This window comes from Columba livia, chromosome Z, assembly GCF_036013475.1.
Source record: "Columba livia isolate bColLiv1 breed racing homer chromosome Z, bColLiv1.pat.W.v2, whole genome shotgun sequence".
In the NCBI taxonomy this organism is placed as follows: domain Eukaryota; kingdom Metazoa; phylum Chordata; class Aves; order Columbiformes; family Columbidae; genus Columba; species Columba livia.
The window spans coordinates 63,944,935-63,963,317 of record NC_088642.1 but is presented as its reverse complement, the minus strand read 5'-3'; the positions used below and the strand labels follow the sequence as shown (position 1 = coordinate 63,963,317).

General features: G+C 40.0%; 1 protein-coding gene across 6 annotated transcripts in view; it reads left to right on the top strand.

Moving 5' to 3' along the window:
* FREM1 (FRAS1 related extracellular matrix 1) overlaps nt 1-18,383 on the top strand; it is a 73,556-nt gene that overhangs the window by 14,347 nt on the left and 40,826 nt on the right. For 5 of the 6 annotated variants that reach the window (XR_010468994.1, XM_021288827.2, XM_065046134.1 and 2 more), the window contains 15 exons: nt 1,937-2,031; nt 2,603-2,904; nt 3,406-3,602; nt 4,252-4,575; nt 6,032-6,140; nt 6,752-6,883; nt 9,153-9,497; nt 10,170-10,312; nt 10,891-11,087; nt 12,254-12,344; nt 13,363-13,530; nt 14,062-14,270; nt 15,109-15,202; nt 15,677-15,929; nt 17,791-17,988. Coding sequence is in view for 5 of the 6 variants with exons in the window: in XM_021288827.2 (XP_021144502.2) it covers nt 1,937-2,031; nt 2,603-2,904; nt 3,406-3,602; nt 4,252-4,575; nt 6,032-6,140; nt 6,752-6,883; nt 9,153-9,497; nt 10,170-10,312; nt 10,891-11,087; nt 12,254-12,344; nt 13,363-13,530; nt 14,062-14,270; nt 15,109-15,202; nt 15,677-15,929; nt 17,791-17,988 (2,857 nt within the window). In the remaining variant the exon portion in view is untranslated. The remainder of the gene's footprint in view (nt 1-1,936; nt 2,032-2,602; nt 2,905-3,405; nt 3,603-4,251; nt 4,576-6,031; nt 6,141-6,751; nt 6,884-9,152; nt 9,498-10,169; nt 10,313-10,890; nt 11,088-12,253; nt 12,345-13,362; nt 13,531-14,061; nt 14,271-15,108; nt 15,203-15,676; nt 15,930-17,790; nt 17,989-18,383) is intronic. The other variant, XM_065046135.1, reaches the window with a different exon arrangement.

Below are 18,383 nucleotides of genomic sequence, written 5' to 3'. Positions count from 1 at the left end.
GTATAAAATGTACTTTTATTTATTTATTTATTTATTTATTTAATAATCTGATAATCATAAGTCATTACTTAAAAGAAAAAAAAAAGACCTTATATAACGTATTTCTTGATGAAAATTAAAGCAGGCAATACATTTTAAAATCACTAGGAATACAGAAAAATTGCCACATAGCTTAAGCATCTGAGAATAACTTCAGTGAAAGTGGACACTGCCAGTAATAATGAAGGCTGATAAACTCTGTTTTTTTTTTCCTTTATAGAAAGTTGCAAGTTTAAATTCCATGTAATGGCTAGAAAGAAACAAAGTTCACTAGTTCTATACCTTTTAGTTTAAATCCACACAATGGTTATGATGCACTGTAGTTAACTACACATTATCGTCTAATATAGAAAGTAAAGTATTACTTTATTTTTGCACTGAAAGTCAGATCATCAAAAGACTTTCTCTATACATTGCACTTCAGTCAGCATTTCAGAACCTCACTAAAATCCCCCTTCCGTTTCATCATCTTCCAAAGTCTATTCATTTTCATGATTTTTTTCGTGTGTTTTAAGAAATGACTGGAAATAAGAAATTACTTTTCTGAATAAAAATGTGATTTGTCAGGCACCAGTAAATGTATATTAATCCTTTTTAGTCATGGCCTCACTAGGTCTATGAGTGAATGCTGAACAGATTTTACTGAAGTCCATAGAATAATATGTGAATAATGGTGATAAAAGCTGAATCAAAACCTCACATGGTTTCACAGTGAGACACCCAGGAAATGTGATGATTAGTTTTTGCCTTCTTGCTGACAAGACTATGCCTTGTCTCTCTGCAGATATGAAACAACAGTATCCTTGATCTACACATGGTCTATGTAGAGTTTCCCTGTTATCACAAGGATAACATAGACATGGTCTTATCAACGCTAGGAGCTTTCAGCTGTTAAACTCTATAAAGAAGTATAGCTACATGCGAGCGGTAATTTGCCAGGCTTGCAGACTGGTATATGTGAGGACATGGAAACGGTATGCCCCAGAATCCAAATCCTTTCTCTAAAGAATGTGTGTGTCAGAACTCTCCAGGGAATTTTTTTTCCATTTGAGTCAGGACTTTTTCCTTATTGCCTTACTTTTGCAAGTCAACAAATGATTAAGTAAAACAACCAGCCTGGAAAAAAGTGTCTGGCTTAGATGGTTAAACTGTGGCCAACCACCTTTGTAAATTTGACCTGTATCAGGTATTTTATAAAACTTAGTTTCTTTTGAATTAGCTGGTAGACAAAACAGAGAAATTCTGCTTGCTTTTATGCTGTGGGATTACACTGAAATTGGTGCTGGGTGTTGGTATGACACAGAGATCACATCTGACCTGGTAAATGTGTACTGATAAAAAGCCAGTGCTCCAAAAACATGTAACAAAACTAAGCTAGCAAGGTTCCCAACAAAGAAGTTTCACTGGATCATACTTTTGTAGTCCAATGGTAGTGGCAATAAAGCAGGATTTACTATATAATCAGGCTACCACCACAAGCAACTTTAAAAGCTAATAAATCTAACATGATACTGCAGGACCTCCTGGCTTTTCAGACCCTCTGCAGTTGTCCCGCTGAATAGAACTGCATCCATAAATCCACTGGCTGTAGTGGCAGAGAAGTGTGCCCTCAAGTTATTTGTTGCACTGGAGGAAGGACTTGGCAGCCTGAAACAGTCATATTTATGTGCCCATTGCCTTTCTAATTGTAGAGTGCCAGAATACCCAAATTAGACTGGTTGCTCTGACTCTCACTGGGAGACCATGGAATGGTTGAATACCTATTAGTATACATAAACTACAGCTTAAACATTTCCTTAGTCTGATGCATTCCTGACAGTCAGAGAGAAGTGGAACAGAAGTTGTGAAGTTATCATCCTTGACAGTGTTGTACTAGTCTGTTCTTTCTTCTTCATAGGTTTTTGACTGTCACTTCCTTCCCAATGAAGTCAAATATACTCACAATGGCTGTCCAATTTTAGATGAAGATGTGGTCATGCTTAGGCTGTACAGGTAAGCAGCAGTGGGACATCACACTTCATTGTTACCAGCAGCACAGCTGCCCTCAGGAAGAGCAATTATACAGTTTTTCACAGTAAAAACATATTCTGCTACTGTGCATGTCATAACTACTGAGATCCAGTAGCAGCAGCATCAGTCAACAAGTGACCATCTGGTTACAGAAACATTTCTTACAATGTATTTCAGATATGCTCAAACATGTCTGTTAGCATTAATAAATATTATGAATTCCTTGATTACAGAAAACCAGTGATTTTTCTTTTTATTATTGAAAGTGACAAATTAAATTCAGAGCACTGGATGTTCTGTGCTGTCCTGGTGATCAGGACACAGACCCTTGCATATGGACAGTGAGTAATCTTTTCACACAGACACCATTTTCACGAGTATGAGGAGGTGGGCAGCAGGGTCTGCCACCTCATGGTCTCTGGTGATCTGGGGTTTGAGGACACGTGAGGCAAAGGGCTTCAAGTAATGCAGTTTAGAAGGTGAGGCCAATGCCAAATTCACAGAGTGACAGGAGATGAGATGAAACATAATAATTTCCTTCTATCACCTGCAGGTTTACAGAAACCGAAACGTTTGTAGAAACATTCACCCTCCATGTGCAGTTACTTGAACCAGAATGTAACATCATCAAAATGCGCTCCCATGCCCTGGAGGTCCCTGAGTACTATGGTCTGTCCAGGGCGATTGACAAGAATGTCCTCACTTTTGACTATGACAGGAAGATAAATCTGGATTGCACCATTTCCGTAGTTTCTTTGGAAACCCACCTGCCTGCTCATGGCCAGCTCATCACTGGGGAAGTGCAGCAAGAGCATCTTCATGGAGACCAGCCACAGAGCTTCTTCCCTGGCCCTAGTATGATGTGCTTTAGTTGTTGCATTAGCAAGTTCAAAGAAACCCAGCAGTTTAAGTCTGCAGCAGTAGGTTGCTTCAGATGTGCAGGGTGAGAGTGGGTCATGTGAAGTTCATTGAAAAGCTTAAGCTATCATGGAAACTGAGAGGGATATGAAGTTTATGTGAGGTACAATGAAGATCACAGATCTGGTAATCCCCTGATAGAGTTTGGTTTCGGCTACTAGACTTGTGGACCAATTGATGCTTTTGGGAGTGCCAAGACTTAGTAGAAATAGTACAGGGAGTTGTTGAATGCAAGAAGAGACCCAAGAGCCTGAGGGAGGTTGGAGTTGGAAGAGGCCAATTGAAAACCAAATCCTGGAGGAAAAGTTAAGTCAGGAAAGGAGTACTAATTCTCATAATACTGTCTTTTTATCAGGGTTAGCTTAGCCATATGAACAGGATTTCCAGGTTGGTTTCTGCTTTGGTAACTGTTCTGCTATTGCTTCTGTTGGGTTACAGAGCACAGCCTGGGCCAGCCGTGCAGAAATGGGAGCTGCATGCTAGGACTGGGAGTTGTTCATGACACAAAGATGAGCTGCGAAGAATTTTTGAGGATGGGGATTCGATATCGGCACCTTGATCCTCCTTCGCCTGACACTGATTATATTCCTGTGAGGCTGGATCTCACAGACAGCAGAAGCAAAACTCTGCACAAGGTAGACTTTTGTGCAACCTTATGATGTCTGATATCTTCCTGGTTTTCAAAAAATTTAAATTTGTTGTTCCTTTTCATATTTGAAGAGAGATAGTGAGTCTTAAAGTTTGTTCAGTTTTTACAAGGTTGCCAGCTGGGCAAATGAAATGCATTATCTCCATGGCTCTTAGACCATTATGGCTACAGAGAAACACCTCTGGTTGTTTACTGGCAGCATAAGTATTTTAGCTTGTGAGCAAAATTAATTCTGGCATAAGTCCACCTTTTTTACAGAGCATGATCTGCACCAGCTTCAACATACATAGTAATTAATAAGTGAAGAGCTGTGTGAACATATTCAGTCAATAACAATTAATGGCTTATGCATGTTTGTGTCAGGTAAAGTTATTCATTAAACTCACATTATATTAAGCAAGTTGTTTCATCCCAAAATTAAGGACACAAATAAGACTAGTGAACCTGGAAGACCCTTTCATGAGGTTGAAGTATTTACTTTAGGCATTTCTCATTTAAATGTTTAAATTTTTCTTTTCAAAATAATTATTCCTTGAACGTGTACCCCAATTAGCTGTGTGAAGGTAGTGGAAATCAAATTTATTTTGTTTGCTTCACTTTGTCCTTTCAGTTATCTCATTTTTCTCCTGTTGCAGACTGAGTATGCATGGCTCCCTGTTCAGATTAAAGGTGCTATTCCAAATCAAATACCCAAAGCTGCCTCAATGGCAAAATTCATCCTGGAAGTGAATCAATTTATTTTAACCCCCATTACAACCACAACCATTGATGCTGAAGACAATGAAACTCCGAAGTCTTTGCTTGTATTCAACGTTACTAAGCCACCTCCACAGGGCTTCATCACCCATCTGTCTGACCACACAAAACCTATTGGCTCCTTCACGTGGAAAGATCTCAGTGACATGCTCATTGCTTATCAGCCTCCAAATAACAGCCACACAGAGAGAAGGAATTATAAGGTAAACATGTAATGTATGCACATTTGCTGTTTTGCTTCTCCTTAGGGTTCAGTAAGCTATAAACAAATGCATTCATATGTAGTGGCTATTTTTCAGAAAAAAAAAAAAAAAAAGTTAAACTATATGCAATGCAGGAGCAGAAGTAAAAGCTTTTAGCACTTTCTCCTAGACTCAACAGCTTAATTGTCTAACACAAATCAAATATTTGTTGCTTAGTACTTCAGAATTTATTTGCACTGAAAAATTGTTGTCCCTTCTGACTGAGAATATCTAAGCAGGATTGTTTGTTCTTATTTATTTACTTATCTTTTATGAGAGGATTAGGGAAATAACAGTACTAGTAGATCTACCCAGCCTTTGGAAGGATCAATAGTGCCTTTTCCACACAGCTTTTATCCCTATGTGACCATATTGATCCTTTTGACCTGTGGAGAGGTGACATGTTTAAAGCCATGAAAGACGAATGGGCTAAATGTCAGGATTGCCATTTGATCTGACAGCCTACCTACTGTGGCAATGGTGGTACAGGGATAACAAAAAGGCACTCCAAACAGTTCCTGCTGGGAGGAGTAAAAGTGTGTTACTAACATAGAGAGCACGATGCAAACAATGAGAGCAGGGAGGTATCTGCAGGCTCTGGAGTAAGTGGGTAAATAAACAGTGCAGATCTATGAGACCAAGGCTGCAGGAATTCAGAAGGAGTTTAGCAATAACCCAAACAAAAGTAAATGTTTCGTACTAAAGTAATGAAACTGAAGAAACAGAAAATCAGAGCAAAGTAAGATGGGGAAAGGGTGGTCTGAAAAGCAGAGAAACAGTAGCTTTGGCACCTGATGCTGATGCAATTTGCCTTTTTCTAACCCTGGCTGCCATAGGAACCTCCTTTCTTTCTGTTTCATTACTGTGAGGATCAGTCATTCCACCAAACTGCCTGCTCCTTAAGTGCCTCTTTTCTGTTCTGCGTTCAGTATTGTTTGACTGCATGTTCAAGAGTTTGACATTGTCTTTTGTGTAAATGTGTATATATATATATATATACATTTTTTTTTTCTGTGCCAGTCTGTACTTTTATTTCTTTCTTATTTTTGGCCCCCAAAATATTAAATGAGTGGGAAATGCCTCTTCCACTTGTTCTTATTGCAATAAAAAAAGCCCTGTATTAATTGCTGAGTTAATTGCACCCCAAACAACACTGAAAATGCTTACCTCTCTCATTAATTTCCACACATGTTGCAAACTAACTTTCCCAGCATTCACTGTGAAGACCACAGAAGGCAGATACTTAGTTTAGTGCAGAACCTCAAAGATGCTTTTTAGAAGCTAAATCAAGTTTCATTTTTTAATGTGTTATCAAAAGTCTTTCAGTTCTCTTTGGAAAGAACACACTAATGTATTTTGAGGAACAGCTGGTTTTCAGGGTCTGTTTTTTTCAATAAATAGTTTGTTTTAACAACAGGTAGAGTTTGAGGTTCATGACTTCTACTTTGAAAGGAGTTTACCGATCACTGTGCATCTTTCTATCAGAACGACAGAAACAAATGCTCCTCGAGTTTCATGGAATACAGGTGAGATCTCTTTTCCTCAGTTTATCTTGGTACAGAATTTATAATGCTTTGACACAGACATTTGATAAAGCTCTAAAATTCAGATTTACACATGGGGGTTAAGGATCATTAAAGGGAAGGAGCGTAAATCTGTTTTTTATCCAATTTGGGGGGAACAATTTACAAAAACTTGAAAAAATTTAAGTCTTAGCTATAATGAAAAATCAAGAAAAAAGGACACTACAGGAAAGTCAGGATTTGCATATCTAGCATTTTCTTCAAGAATGAACTGGACATAAAAGATATTTACAAAACAGTAAAGACAAATATATGATGGAATAGGTGTAGTAGGGGAGTATGTGGGAAAGATCAAGGCTTGTTGGTATTGTTTAAAGTCAAACCAGAATATGTTATTTTTCTGAAAAAAAGTCCTTAAAGGCTAAGACAACTATACCAGAAAAAGAGTTGTTATCGAGTTTTTAATCTGGCCTTGAAGTATCTGTCAGAGGCAGGTATGTAGATTGAATTTAACATGATTTTTTACCTGACTGCAAAATCCTTTAGTAAGGTTGGATGCTGACAGCGTTGACTGTTGCAGATGCTTTGGTGAAATAACACTCTGCTCTTTGCAGGCCTCAGCCTCCTGGAAGGGCAATCCCGACCCATCACATGGCAACACTTCCAAATTGTAGACAACGATAACATCCAAAATGTTCGCTTGGTCACAGTTGATGGCTTACAGCATGGGCAGCTCACAGTGAGAGGTAAATCATTGCAACTTGAGGGCCTGGCAACATGTTCTCGAGTGACAACTGGTTGTGACAATGTGACAGTCAACAAGATGTTGATAGACTCTGTCGTATGTCACTCCCTGCTGAGGGCTGCCAACGTAAGAGACAGATTTACAAGGGAATGAAGGTGTGGAAGGAAGTCTCTGGAAGCACAGTAAAAAATAAAAAAAATTCACAGGTTTATAAAAAAAAGTCAGTTGCATAGCTTAGACACTTTTGCAAATAGTGTACTTACGTTGTCCACATCCTTACGTAGGATGTACTTGTAAGTCTGGCATTTTGCCTACACACCACTTTCCTTTGAAAATGAAATGGGGTCTTAGTTTCCTTCCTGGAGACGAATTAAGCCCGAGGGAGTTAATGCAATCAGTAGCAGCATGCAGCAGGTCTGATGCTGCCTTCTCCCATCCAGGCTAAATGGGGACGGGCAGGTAACTCCCTGGGAGACAGGGTTGTTACACCACTGCAAACAGGAGGGAAACGCCAGCATAGCCTAATGCTACTCTGTGCTGTTCCAAGGAAAAAAGAAAGCCCGGGATGTGAAAATGCATCTTCTGTGGGTTTCCCCTCAGGAACAAAAAGTGAGACCGGCCTGAGGGAAGCGGCGAGGCTGTGCAGCACAGGGCAGGACCGCCAGCCAGCCCTCCTGCTGAATGGCCTCCCCTGCGACAAACATGCTTGGTGTCGGGATTGCAACAGGACTACTGATAAATTCAGTATTTAAGCTGTTACTTTCTTAATGTATGTTTACACCCCAAAGCTGAATTTTTAAATAAATCAGCTGTGCTTTCATTGAGCAGGCATGACTTAGGCAAAATACAACCATTATATTTTTACTTCTTACGTTTTTACTCAAAGATGCTAAGGAATGCTGAGTGATTTTGATTTGTTGGCAAAACCATACAACATTTGGATATGCTTTGTATTTATTGGCAGCTTTAAGGTTTATTTCAAAAAGTGGCAATTAAATTAGACTTCCAATTTGTTAGCATTCTGCATTGTTAATATTGCTATTTTTGCTTTGCAATTCATGAGCCAGCACAGTTCTCCACTCTTTGGGAAAATTTTTATGTAAAAAAAGTCACTCTGCAGTTGGCAGAGTGGAAAGGGGCTGCCACTATCAATGATGGATTTTTTGACAATTAAAAGTATTCATGTAAAATGCATATCCTAGAGATAGAAAACAAGTATTTAAAGAAAAGTGGAAGGTGGTGTTCAGAATTTGGTGGAAACAGAAGCTATTCAGAAGTATTTTTCATATCCTGCCAAGGAGTTCAGTGTCTGGATGATCTACCAAGCACATCCCTGAAGAGGCCAAAGTCTGTTTTCCTGAAGTCCAGGGTAGTGAGCTTGCTGAGAGCCCTGCTCACTGCCCTAAGGATCTTGAACTCATGGTCACTGCAGCCAAGGCTGCCCTTGAGCTTCAGATTTCGCACCAGCCTCTCCTTCTTGGTGAGAGCAAGGTCCAGCATAGCACCTCTCCTCATGGGCTTCTCTGTCACTTGGAGAAGGAGGTGCATTCTATGAACCTCCTAGATTGCTTATGTCCAGTTGTGTTGTCCCTCCGAAAGATATCAGGATGGTTGAAGTCTCACATCACATGAGGACCAGGGCTTGTGAATGTGAGGCTGCTCTGATCTATCTGTAGAGGGCCTCATCCATTTGGTCTTCCTGGCTGGGTGGCCTGCAGGAGACCCCCACTACAATGTTACCTGTCTCTGCCTTCCCTTTAAACCCAACTTGTAAGCTCTCAGTTGTCTCCTCATCCATTCCCAGTAAAGAGATTCCCATTAACTGCAGGTAACAGTGGATCAACCCAATGTTTTGAATAGTTCTTTGTTGGGTTAGGTAAAAGACCCACAGATGTTGTTTTTTACATGCAATGAAATGCTGAGCTGTGTTCCCTTTGGTGCTTAAAATACATTTAAAATGTTCTGATAAGAAAGTAGAGGTTGAAATTAAAGTGGAAAAAGTCACAGTTAAAAATCCTTGCTGTTTCAAATTATCTTTAGTGGAATGGACATTTGGAGTATTTTCTCTGCTACCACAACTGCAGATCCTGCATATTTATTAACTATTCAAACTTCTACAAACTTGTTTTCCAGTAGGTGAAGTTACATTTGATTTTTCTATTTAGAAATGCATTTTCCTTCTCTCTCCATCAATAACATCTATATTGGTGGAAGGATTCTCTGGGCTGAACTGCGTGTTTTTGATGTGTTTTCTGCCACTGTTTTGACAGGAGGGAAAGGATTCATATTCGCTGTTTCTGACATTCAGGCTGGAGTTGTTCACTACCATCATGATGACAGTGATTCTACCAAGGACTTTGTGGTATTTAGGATTTTTGATGGACTCCACAGTATTCGCCATAAGTTTCCAATCAATATCCTCCCTAAAGATGACAGCCCTCCATTCCTTATCAGCAATGTGGTCATTGAAGTCCGTGAGGGACAGATGATCCTGATTCAGGGCTCCATGCTTCACGCTTCTGACATGGATTCCAGTGATGATTACATACTATTCAATATTACCAAGCCACCACAGGCTGGAGAAATCATGAAGAAACCAGGACCAAACCTCATAGGTAATGAAACACATCCACAACAGCCTACTTTCTTTGTCGCCTCCTTTTTAATCTACATTAAATGTTACAATTAGGCAAGTTATTCTGGCTCAGGACAAATCATGGCAAATTTAGACTTCTTTCATTACAGTGTAAATCCCCATCATTAATTAACTTTGGTCTCTGCACCAGGATAACTACATCTGTAAACAAAATTTGTCCCATAATTCTTCCATTCTGAGTCTGTTTGCCTACTGTACGTTTCTCCTCCAGAAAAGCTGGACTAGTCAGGAGTTGTTTTATCTGCAAGGATCCTTGAAAAGTTCAAAGTTATTAGATTACACTAATGATGCTAAAAGAGGAAGAACTCTGCTTCCATTTAACTGAACTCAGAAATCCCTGTGCTAGACTGCAGAGGCTGATAGCACTGCAAATTCTTTTGGCCTCTGAACAGGGCTATAGATCCATTCGATGTGCTGTTTTTCTTGAATGATCTTTAAATGACAGAAAATAAGTTGATGATCTTCAGGAAACATGGAAGACAATGAGTTAACATTTCAAAGGGCTTGCTCCAGTTAGGGTGAGAAAGAGGACATTGTGCTTCACCAGTTACTTGCACAGGTAATGGATAATTTTTAGGAATTATTAAAATAATGCACAGTTCAAAAGAAGATATATTCTTCAATTCAACAGGGTATTCTGTCAGCAGTTTTCTTCAGAGAGATCTGTTTAATGGAATAATTTATTATCGTCATTTGGGAGGAGAAGTATTTGAAGATTCCCTTGAGTTTGTGCTGTGTGACAGCCATGACCCTCCCAATCTCTCAGAACCACAGGTATGAAACTAGAGCATCTTTGGCAGAGTTCTGCATTTCGCCTTCAAATGGCTGATGATTCTGCACCTGACAGACTTTCAAATCAAACTTGGGTAGATTTTTTCAGTTTGCCCTCACCACAGTCATCATCACAAATAATGTTCTTCAGAGCTAGCTCTTTTTCTTGCTTTTCATGGGGTAATTTTCTCTGCCCAGTTGCAGAGAAACAAGTCCATTACAGAGTTTTTCCTACAGTATAAAAGGAAATGTTGAAAACAAATTAGATTTGGAGATGGTACAAACAAACCAAACAGCCCTCCTAAAATCACCTGAGACTATTTATTTCACCCAGGATTCCAACATACTGAGTTTAACTTTGCTTTTAATTTAAAGGGAAACTGCTAAAATTCATAGGCTTTGCATTTAACTATTGTATATCTCCACTACTCATATGTTCATGATATGGCGTGACAGTCACATCCTACTACTCATATTCCAGTGATCCTCTTAATTTGGTGTGTGTGTGTGTTTTTAAACAGCTACTTGGACACTGTTGTTGAGAGGAATTGCTGCTGATTTTACGGTCTTCCTGATTTCAGGTGATGATGGTGCACATTACCTCTGTGGATGACCAGCTACCCAGAGAAGCCCCAGGAGTGACCCGTCACCTGGTTGTTAAGGAGACTGAGATTGCTCACCTAACTAAGAAACATCTCCACTTCATAGATGTGGAAGAGCAAGACAGGGAACTCACATACACCATAACCACTTCTCCGTTTTTCTCTTGCACACACAGGTAGGTATGACCTTCCATGCCTTCCATGTGGGACAGGGCAATGACCCATGTAAGAGGAGCAGCCTCAGTGGCAGTAGCATGCTGTGTATCAGGTTTATCTGTTTGCTTAAAGCGTGGGTGACAATAGCTGAGTGCAGCTCTCCTGTTGATGATTACAGATGAGCTAGAGCTGGAAGCAACAGAATAATACACAGAGTAATAAAAACGAAGAGTGGTTTAGAAACAAATAAGAAAGAGGAAAGCACCTGAAATATTTTCTTTCCTTTTGTTGAACTTGCATTTTACACTGGCCTGTGGGATCCTGTACAGCCTTCGGCACAAGTCACAGCCCCTCTCTTAACTGATAGAGTGGGGCTCACCAGGGCCTGCCCCAGACTAAGAAGATGAGGTGCGACATCTTTTTCTAAGCTGTGTATTATCACCATGGCACTGTGAAGGACTCCTTGTCCTGGAGAAGGAACCTGTGGAGCAGAATGCAGGCAGAACAGGTTATGGGGCAATAGAGCTACGAGATGAATGGGTGTAGTAGCAGTTTACATGTCACTGATGTTGCTTCACCATTCATGACAGCATCAGAAACAATTTGCTAAATAGAAAAGTTTAAAATCAAGATCAACACTTCCATTTCTGACCTCAAGCAACAGAGGATCATATGCAGATGTGGGAGAAGGATGTTTAGGCTGTTCCCCTATTCAGTCAGATAATCATATGGTTATCTACTTTGCTGATTACTGCTGTTGGAATTCTGGCTTGCTGGAAACTGCTTCATTTCAGAAGTTTATAAGATGCATGAAAACCAAAAAATAGTCTTTTTCTAAGTAAAGATAAATGCAGGTGTGTAAGTAATAACAATGCAATTTACAAGACTTGCAGGTGGAGTAAATGGTATCTGGGGTGTGCAGAGACACGCTTGTAGCAAACCCAGACCTTGCTTATAAGGTATGCAATGACTTTTCATTACCATCCTGAAAAATATTTATTGTGGTCAGTTTTCTGTGATAATGTTTAAATGAATAACAAGGATAGAAGAAAGAGAAATGTTTTTCCTTTCAGTACATTTTGGGAGTCAGAAGTTAATTTGAAATACAAGACTGAGCTATGTGGCTTTTGTTTTTCCTATTCTTCAGTATTGCTAACCAGGATGTGACATTGGTATTTTTGTACAGCCACTCAGATGCTGGGAAGCTGTTTATGGTGGACACCATCCCCAAGCTGGTCAAGGATCCTGCTGCTCTTGCACTGCAGTCGTTTACTCAGGTTTGTCATGTTACCTAATTTCTAAACAGTTTTTAAAAGTTACAGGCATACAGCTTCTTCCTGACAGGAAAACAAGAGGTGAAAACAGAGAAGCAGTACTATCACAAGCTCTGCTTAAGAAGCTTAAAACTTTGCTCATTCCATTCCAGCCTTTAAAACATTTCCATCATGCTTCAGCTCTACAGTGTGTAAACAGAACTCTCCTTCTGAAACCAGCAGGGGCTGCAGTTGCTTAGGGTAAGCTGAATTTTGCTCCAGCATGATGTTAAGAGGAAGGAAAAAATACACAAAATCTGAAAACAAGACCTTAATAGTTTTCTGCTTCTCTTCAGTGTCTTCACTAATAGATTTGGTACAGACTGGAACAGGCCTCTTTCAGGATTTTGTTAGTTTTCATGCTTCTGTAGTTTGACAGATGTCTTAAAAATATTAGTAAAGTGCCCTGTTTTATATCCTGCTGTATGGTTAAGGCTGCATATTGGAGATCATTGTAGCACCATAATGAGCCTACAAATCCTTAATCACATGCCTAATATGGGTGTGTGGGTGTAAGATCATTTTAGTCTCTTTCACCAGCCCAGCCTCACCTGGGGAGGCAGAGTGTGCAGGTTATTCATACTGGCAAGGGCAAATTCAGCTGCTAAGGGAGATGTTACATTAAAAGCTATACTTTGTTGAACTGTTTATTTTAAAGTCACAGTCAGAAAAGGTCCTGGGACCCAGCATTCTTAAGTGCTCCATCAAGAAGGTAAGGCCATTACCTATGTCATCACTTATAAACCATGCCTGTATTTTTTGCTACAGCTCTGAGTGTTTAAACCTGTACTCACCTGATTTGTAGCTAAAGATGCAGTGAATCAGGGTATGGCCAGTAGCTAAAGTACATGTGCAAAGGTTCTGAAATTAATTTTGACATTTCGGATAACATATAATCAGAGCATGAGAAAGGTCCCTGATGTCCTGAATTATGGCTACTCCCATTGTGTCTTCTTACATGCACCCTGTTCCTGTTTTGTAGCACGCTGTGAACTATATGAAAATTGCCTACATGCCACCGCTGCAGGATATTGGGCCTGAACCTCAGCAAGTCCAGTTTATTTTTTCCATCAGCAATCAGCATGGTGGCACTTTGTATGGGATCTGCTTCAATATTACAATTCTTCCTGTGGACAATCAAGCCCCAGAGGTAGAGTGGTGGTGATGGCAAGAGGAAAGGACTTGGAAATAACATTGGGTAGAAACAGAAATGCAGAGAGACGGCCTGATCTGACTGAAGTAAAAAATAAATCTTCCATGGGATCAGGGTTTCAGTGCCTTGCACATAGCTTTCATGGGGACTAAAGGGGAAGACAAAGTCTGGTGAGCGTGGAAGGTGACTTTTTGTGCTAAATAAATGGAGGGCTACCTTCAGTGTCTGAGCGGATGTACAAAAATATGCCTGTTAGATCCTAGGTAGCAAAACTGCATGCCTCCTCTTTGTGTTGTCTATTGCCTATTGCCTATGAAGGCCTCCATCAATGGGGTTGGGACTGGGCTGCACGTATTAGGACCTATTATACTATTAGAGAATTCCTTAGGTATTCCTAACACAGCAGAAAAGAGGACAGCCTTTGGCATTTTGGTGTCACATGTCCTCATAACAGAGCAAACTGAAATTGTCATGTTTGCTGTATGTTTGGAAGTGTAGTAGAGAGTTCAGCATTTCTCCTCCATGCAGGTTTTTACAAGCCACTTGAGAGTGGAAGAGGGTGGCCTAAGCCCTGTCACAGAAGGACACATTCTCATCTCTGATGTGGACACGAAACAGGAGCATCTCTTTCTCCTCCTGCAGAAACAGCCCCAGCACGGGGTAGTGGAGCTGGATGGCTTTCCCATGAAGGAAGGTGACAGGCTTTCCTGTGGGGACCTGCGTACCCTGGCAGTCAGGTTAGAAGAGTGGCTGTCTTCTCATCTTGCAGTGGTGGAGTCTCTTAGCTGGATGAGTAAAAGCCCTGCAGTGAAGTGGTTCAAGGCACGGTGGCTACAGTTAGCCATGCTCACCATCGCACGGATCTGGCAGAGCTGCTCTAGGCCAAGGTTCCTGGCTCAGCCTCGGGACAGCACCGGCCACTGCGGAAACTGAGCTGTGGTGTGTCCCGGAAGCAGCAGCTCGCAATCATGTCTGATGTGGTTAGGTTTCTCTATAAAGCATTGCCCCATGCAGATGAGGAGGCAAATTCTGTATTCAGCCATGCAGTTCCTGTGAAGAGGCCAACGGTTGCCAGTTTTTTTGTTTTAGGGAAGCTGAGTTCATTAAACTTGGTTAGTTTACATTAAAAATTGTATTAAGACTGATTAACCTAGAAAAGAAAATTTCGCTGCTATATTTATGGCAAGAACAAGGCTTGACTTCCTACATGCAAAATTAGAGCTTCTTGACTCTCTTTCCGTCTGTTAGTCGAAGAGGGCACCTACCACAGTGAGGATGTACACATTTGGTAGACACCTCACAAGGAACCAGAACATAGACGACAAAGCTTCAGTGAAACCTTTTTCCCCAAATGATGTTTAGTTTATCTCGGGGGTTTTCTTTTAGGAGACCCCACAAGCCCTCTGAAGAAACTCTGATCCAAAAGCAGCAGTCTTAGATGGACACCCTTGCACAGGGAATAGATTTTTGTATTGTGAGGAATCCACATTTTCTGACACGACCAGATAGCACAGCTTCTCCGTCTGTGTGAAATTTGTGTGGCTCTTTTTTTTTATTTTTATTTTTTTTTCACAGGTATCGGCATGATGGTTCTGAAACCCTCACTGACGTTGTCCTCTTTGCAGCCACAGACGGCATCCACTTTGTAGAGTTCATACTGCAGGTCAAGGTCAGCGAGTTGCATGTTTCTGAGAGCAATTGCCTGTGTATAAGACTGCAACACTTGACTTCTGAGAGTCTTCACATTCCCTTGGAAAGTGGGAGATAATGGACTTGTTAGGCTTCAATTTCAACCATAGCTTTCAGGGTTATGCAGCAAATTTGAGAGGAGATTTTGCTTGTACTAGCTTAAAGACATTTGTCATTCCCCTGGCTTGGGTTATTCTATCTGGAATTATTCTCTCTCTACTTAAATAGGGGGAGTGAGCTTTCTTTCTCTAGCTGTTATTATCTAGTTTGGTTTACTTTTGTCTTTGAATTTTAAGAGTGACCCTAATTCAGCTGGTTTCATTTTGTTCACATAGAGAGCTCAGTGTTTGTCACTGACACCACACTATTGTTTTGGGGTGGAAAGCAATGTGTTAAGGCAACAGGCTTCCACTGAAATGAAGAATAAAATAGCTTAAATTATTTTTCTGATTAGGTATTGCCTGTGAATGATGAGCCACCTGTTATGCGAACAGGCCTTGTTCCTGTGCTCCACTGCCTGGAGGGTGAAGAAGTGGTCCTCTCCCCAGACCACATTTATGCCACAGATGCAGACAGCGATGACATGAAACTGACGTTTATACTGTCTCGCCAGCCCTACCATGGGGTAGTGAGGAAAGCTGGCATTGCTGTGGATCGTTTCTCCCAAGCGGATGTCGTCTCTGGTTTAGTCACATACAAGCACACTGGTAAGTGAGTTAAGGACAGAATTAGACTGGAAAGTGGTCAGAGAGTTTTGACAGAAAATCGTAACTTGAATCCATATAAACTTTGAAGAAGCTCAGTGGGAACTGCTGAGGAACTACATGTGTTGTGACTAGGGAAAAAAAGTAATACAACTACCAAATACTTTAATGTGTTCTCCAAATCCCTGTTTGAACTGAAATTATAGAACAAGTACATGAAAGCATCGTAATCCTGAAGCATCTCTTTCACTGTTGCTGATAAAATATATTAGTTTTGTTTGTTTTGCAAAATTACTATTAAATTGGGTACAAATTAAAGGGGTATTTTTGTGTTTTTTTTTTTTTATTTCATGACACTAAAAAAAAAAAGTTCGACCTTTTACTGTAGTCATGTTTAAGTAAGACAATGTAACAGTGTAAATGAAGATGCTGAGTTTTGATAGAAAACTGCTAACAACCTGAGGAACTTGCTTGCCTCTTCAATCTAGATGGATATCCATTTTTGGATAGCTTATAGTCTCTCTGTATCAAAAGGTAAATATATTCAGATTTTGATATTCAGATTTTCTTCAAGAGAACCACAGTGTTTAAAAGATATTATTTTGTGGTTTTTTTTTTTTGTTTTGTTTTGTTTTTTGTTTTTTGTTTTTTTAAACTACAGAAATCAAGGGCCAGTTAACCCCATTTCCTACTTAATTTGGTCCTTTGGTTAGCATTGAGGGACTTCACTTTTCTACATCTCTGCTAACATTAAGCCTCTGGTTTTCTGTGTAATTAGTCTGTAATTTTCTGTTAGCATGGAAAATACATGTGATATTTTCAGGCTTGGCACTGTCTAAAATGAACATCTGTTATTTGAGAAGTGCTTGATTGTGGCCACCCATTAAAAAATAAAGCACAGCATCCTAAAGCTATCAGGAACATTATTTCAATGGCAGAGTTTTTCAGAGACAATGAAGTGAAGAAGCTGACACTCAAGGCTGCCGTGCCCCTGTTTTTCATTCCCAAATTTCTACACGTTAAATGTGTTGCTAGTAGATATCGCAAAGGAGGGTGGAAGCCACTGCTGTTGCTTTGCAGGCAGCTTACTAGTAATATCTTGCAGCAATGCAAGACACAGGCTGCTGTAAGTGCTGAGAAGGGGAGTACACTCAGCCATAGATGATTCTTGCAAAGGGTGGCAGTTCCTAGTCCTGTGCTGTATTAGCCCCTATTTAGAATGTGGATGCATATAGGCATAATATACAGTATAGTTACAAAGCACAGCCCTTGTTATAGTCCATTTTGCAGGAATAAGAGGCATATAGGAATACATGCATTTCTTGGTGTGCAAAAATGTTTTCTTCTGGAGGAGCATGGATGATACCACTTGTCATAGAAAGGGTATATATATGTATATATATGTATATAAAAGAAAGATCTTTTCCTACATTTTTGAAAAGGAATGCAGAAAAACCCCTCGGTTTCTGTGCAAGTTACATTTTGCTCAAGCTTTAGTACACAAAGAACAGAATCATGAGGACTATTGGCAATTTTATTACAATTACAATATTATCAGTCACAATGTTATAACATTATGATAATAATAACTGTCAGTAATGCTAGCTTAGGTACATACTTTTCTACAGCCTTTTACTCTAGAATAGAAGCTGGTTAAAATTAATTACAAACAACAAATTGAATCCCTAAACAAACAGCACCCCCACCAGCCAGAATTAAGAATTCTAGTCCTTCTGGTGTTGTATTGGTCAGTCTTCTTCTTCTGACTATGAATACTGCAGGCTGTTGACTGTCCTTGCAGGATATAAACTTCTTCATTAAGTTTTGGTAAAACATTTTTTCTGAACTGAAACATTTTTTCTAGGTGGGGAGATTGGCTTGACTCCTTCCATTGAGATCTTAACCTTTGTTGTCTCTGATGGTGAGGCTGGCCTGGATGTGAAAGGCTGCTGTCATGATGGACCTCTTCCTCCTCCAGTTCTGATTCACGATCCATTTCCAGTATATGACCTTAATATCACTATACTTCCAGTGGACAACCAGCCTCCATCAATTGCAACTGGTGAAAGCTTCCTCTTACTATAGCATTATAATGTGGGCTATGCAGTACTGTAATGGCTAAAGATTTGGGGGATTTTGTCTGAATTGTTTTTATTTTTTTTTTAAGCATCGGGAAGAATCAGCTGAGATCAACAAACAAAAGTTTTTGATCAGAATTTTCATTAGTATTGTTTTCTTTTGCTAGTACAGTGTGACCTCCAATTTCAGGGGCAGGTGCAAATATGAGTAACTGCTTGTGGCACTTCAGCTGCATGTTTAAAACATGTGGTTAGAGGTGAGAGTGCTTAGTTATGCTCTCCTTCACCTATACATGTCCATTCCTGCGTATGGAAGCTATGTCTGAGTAAAAGTGATTGATATCTTGCCCTGAACTTAGGTCCAAACAATTGTCAGATT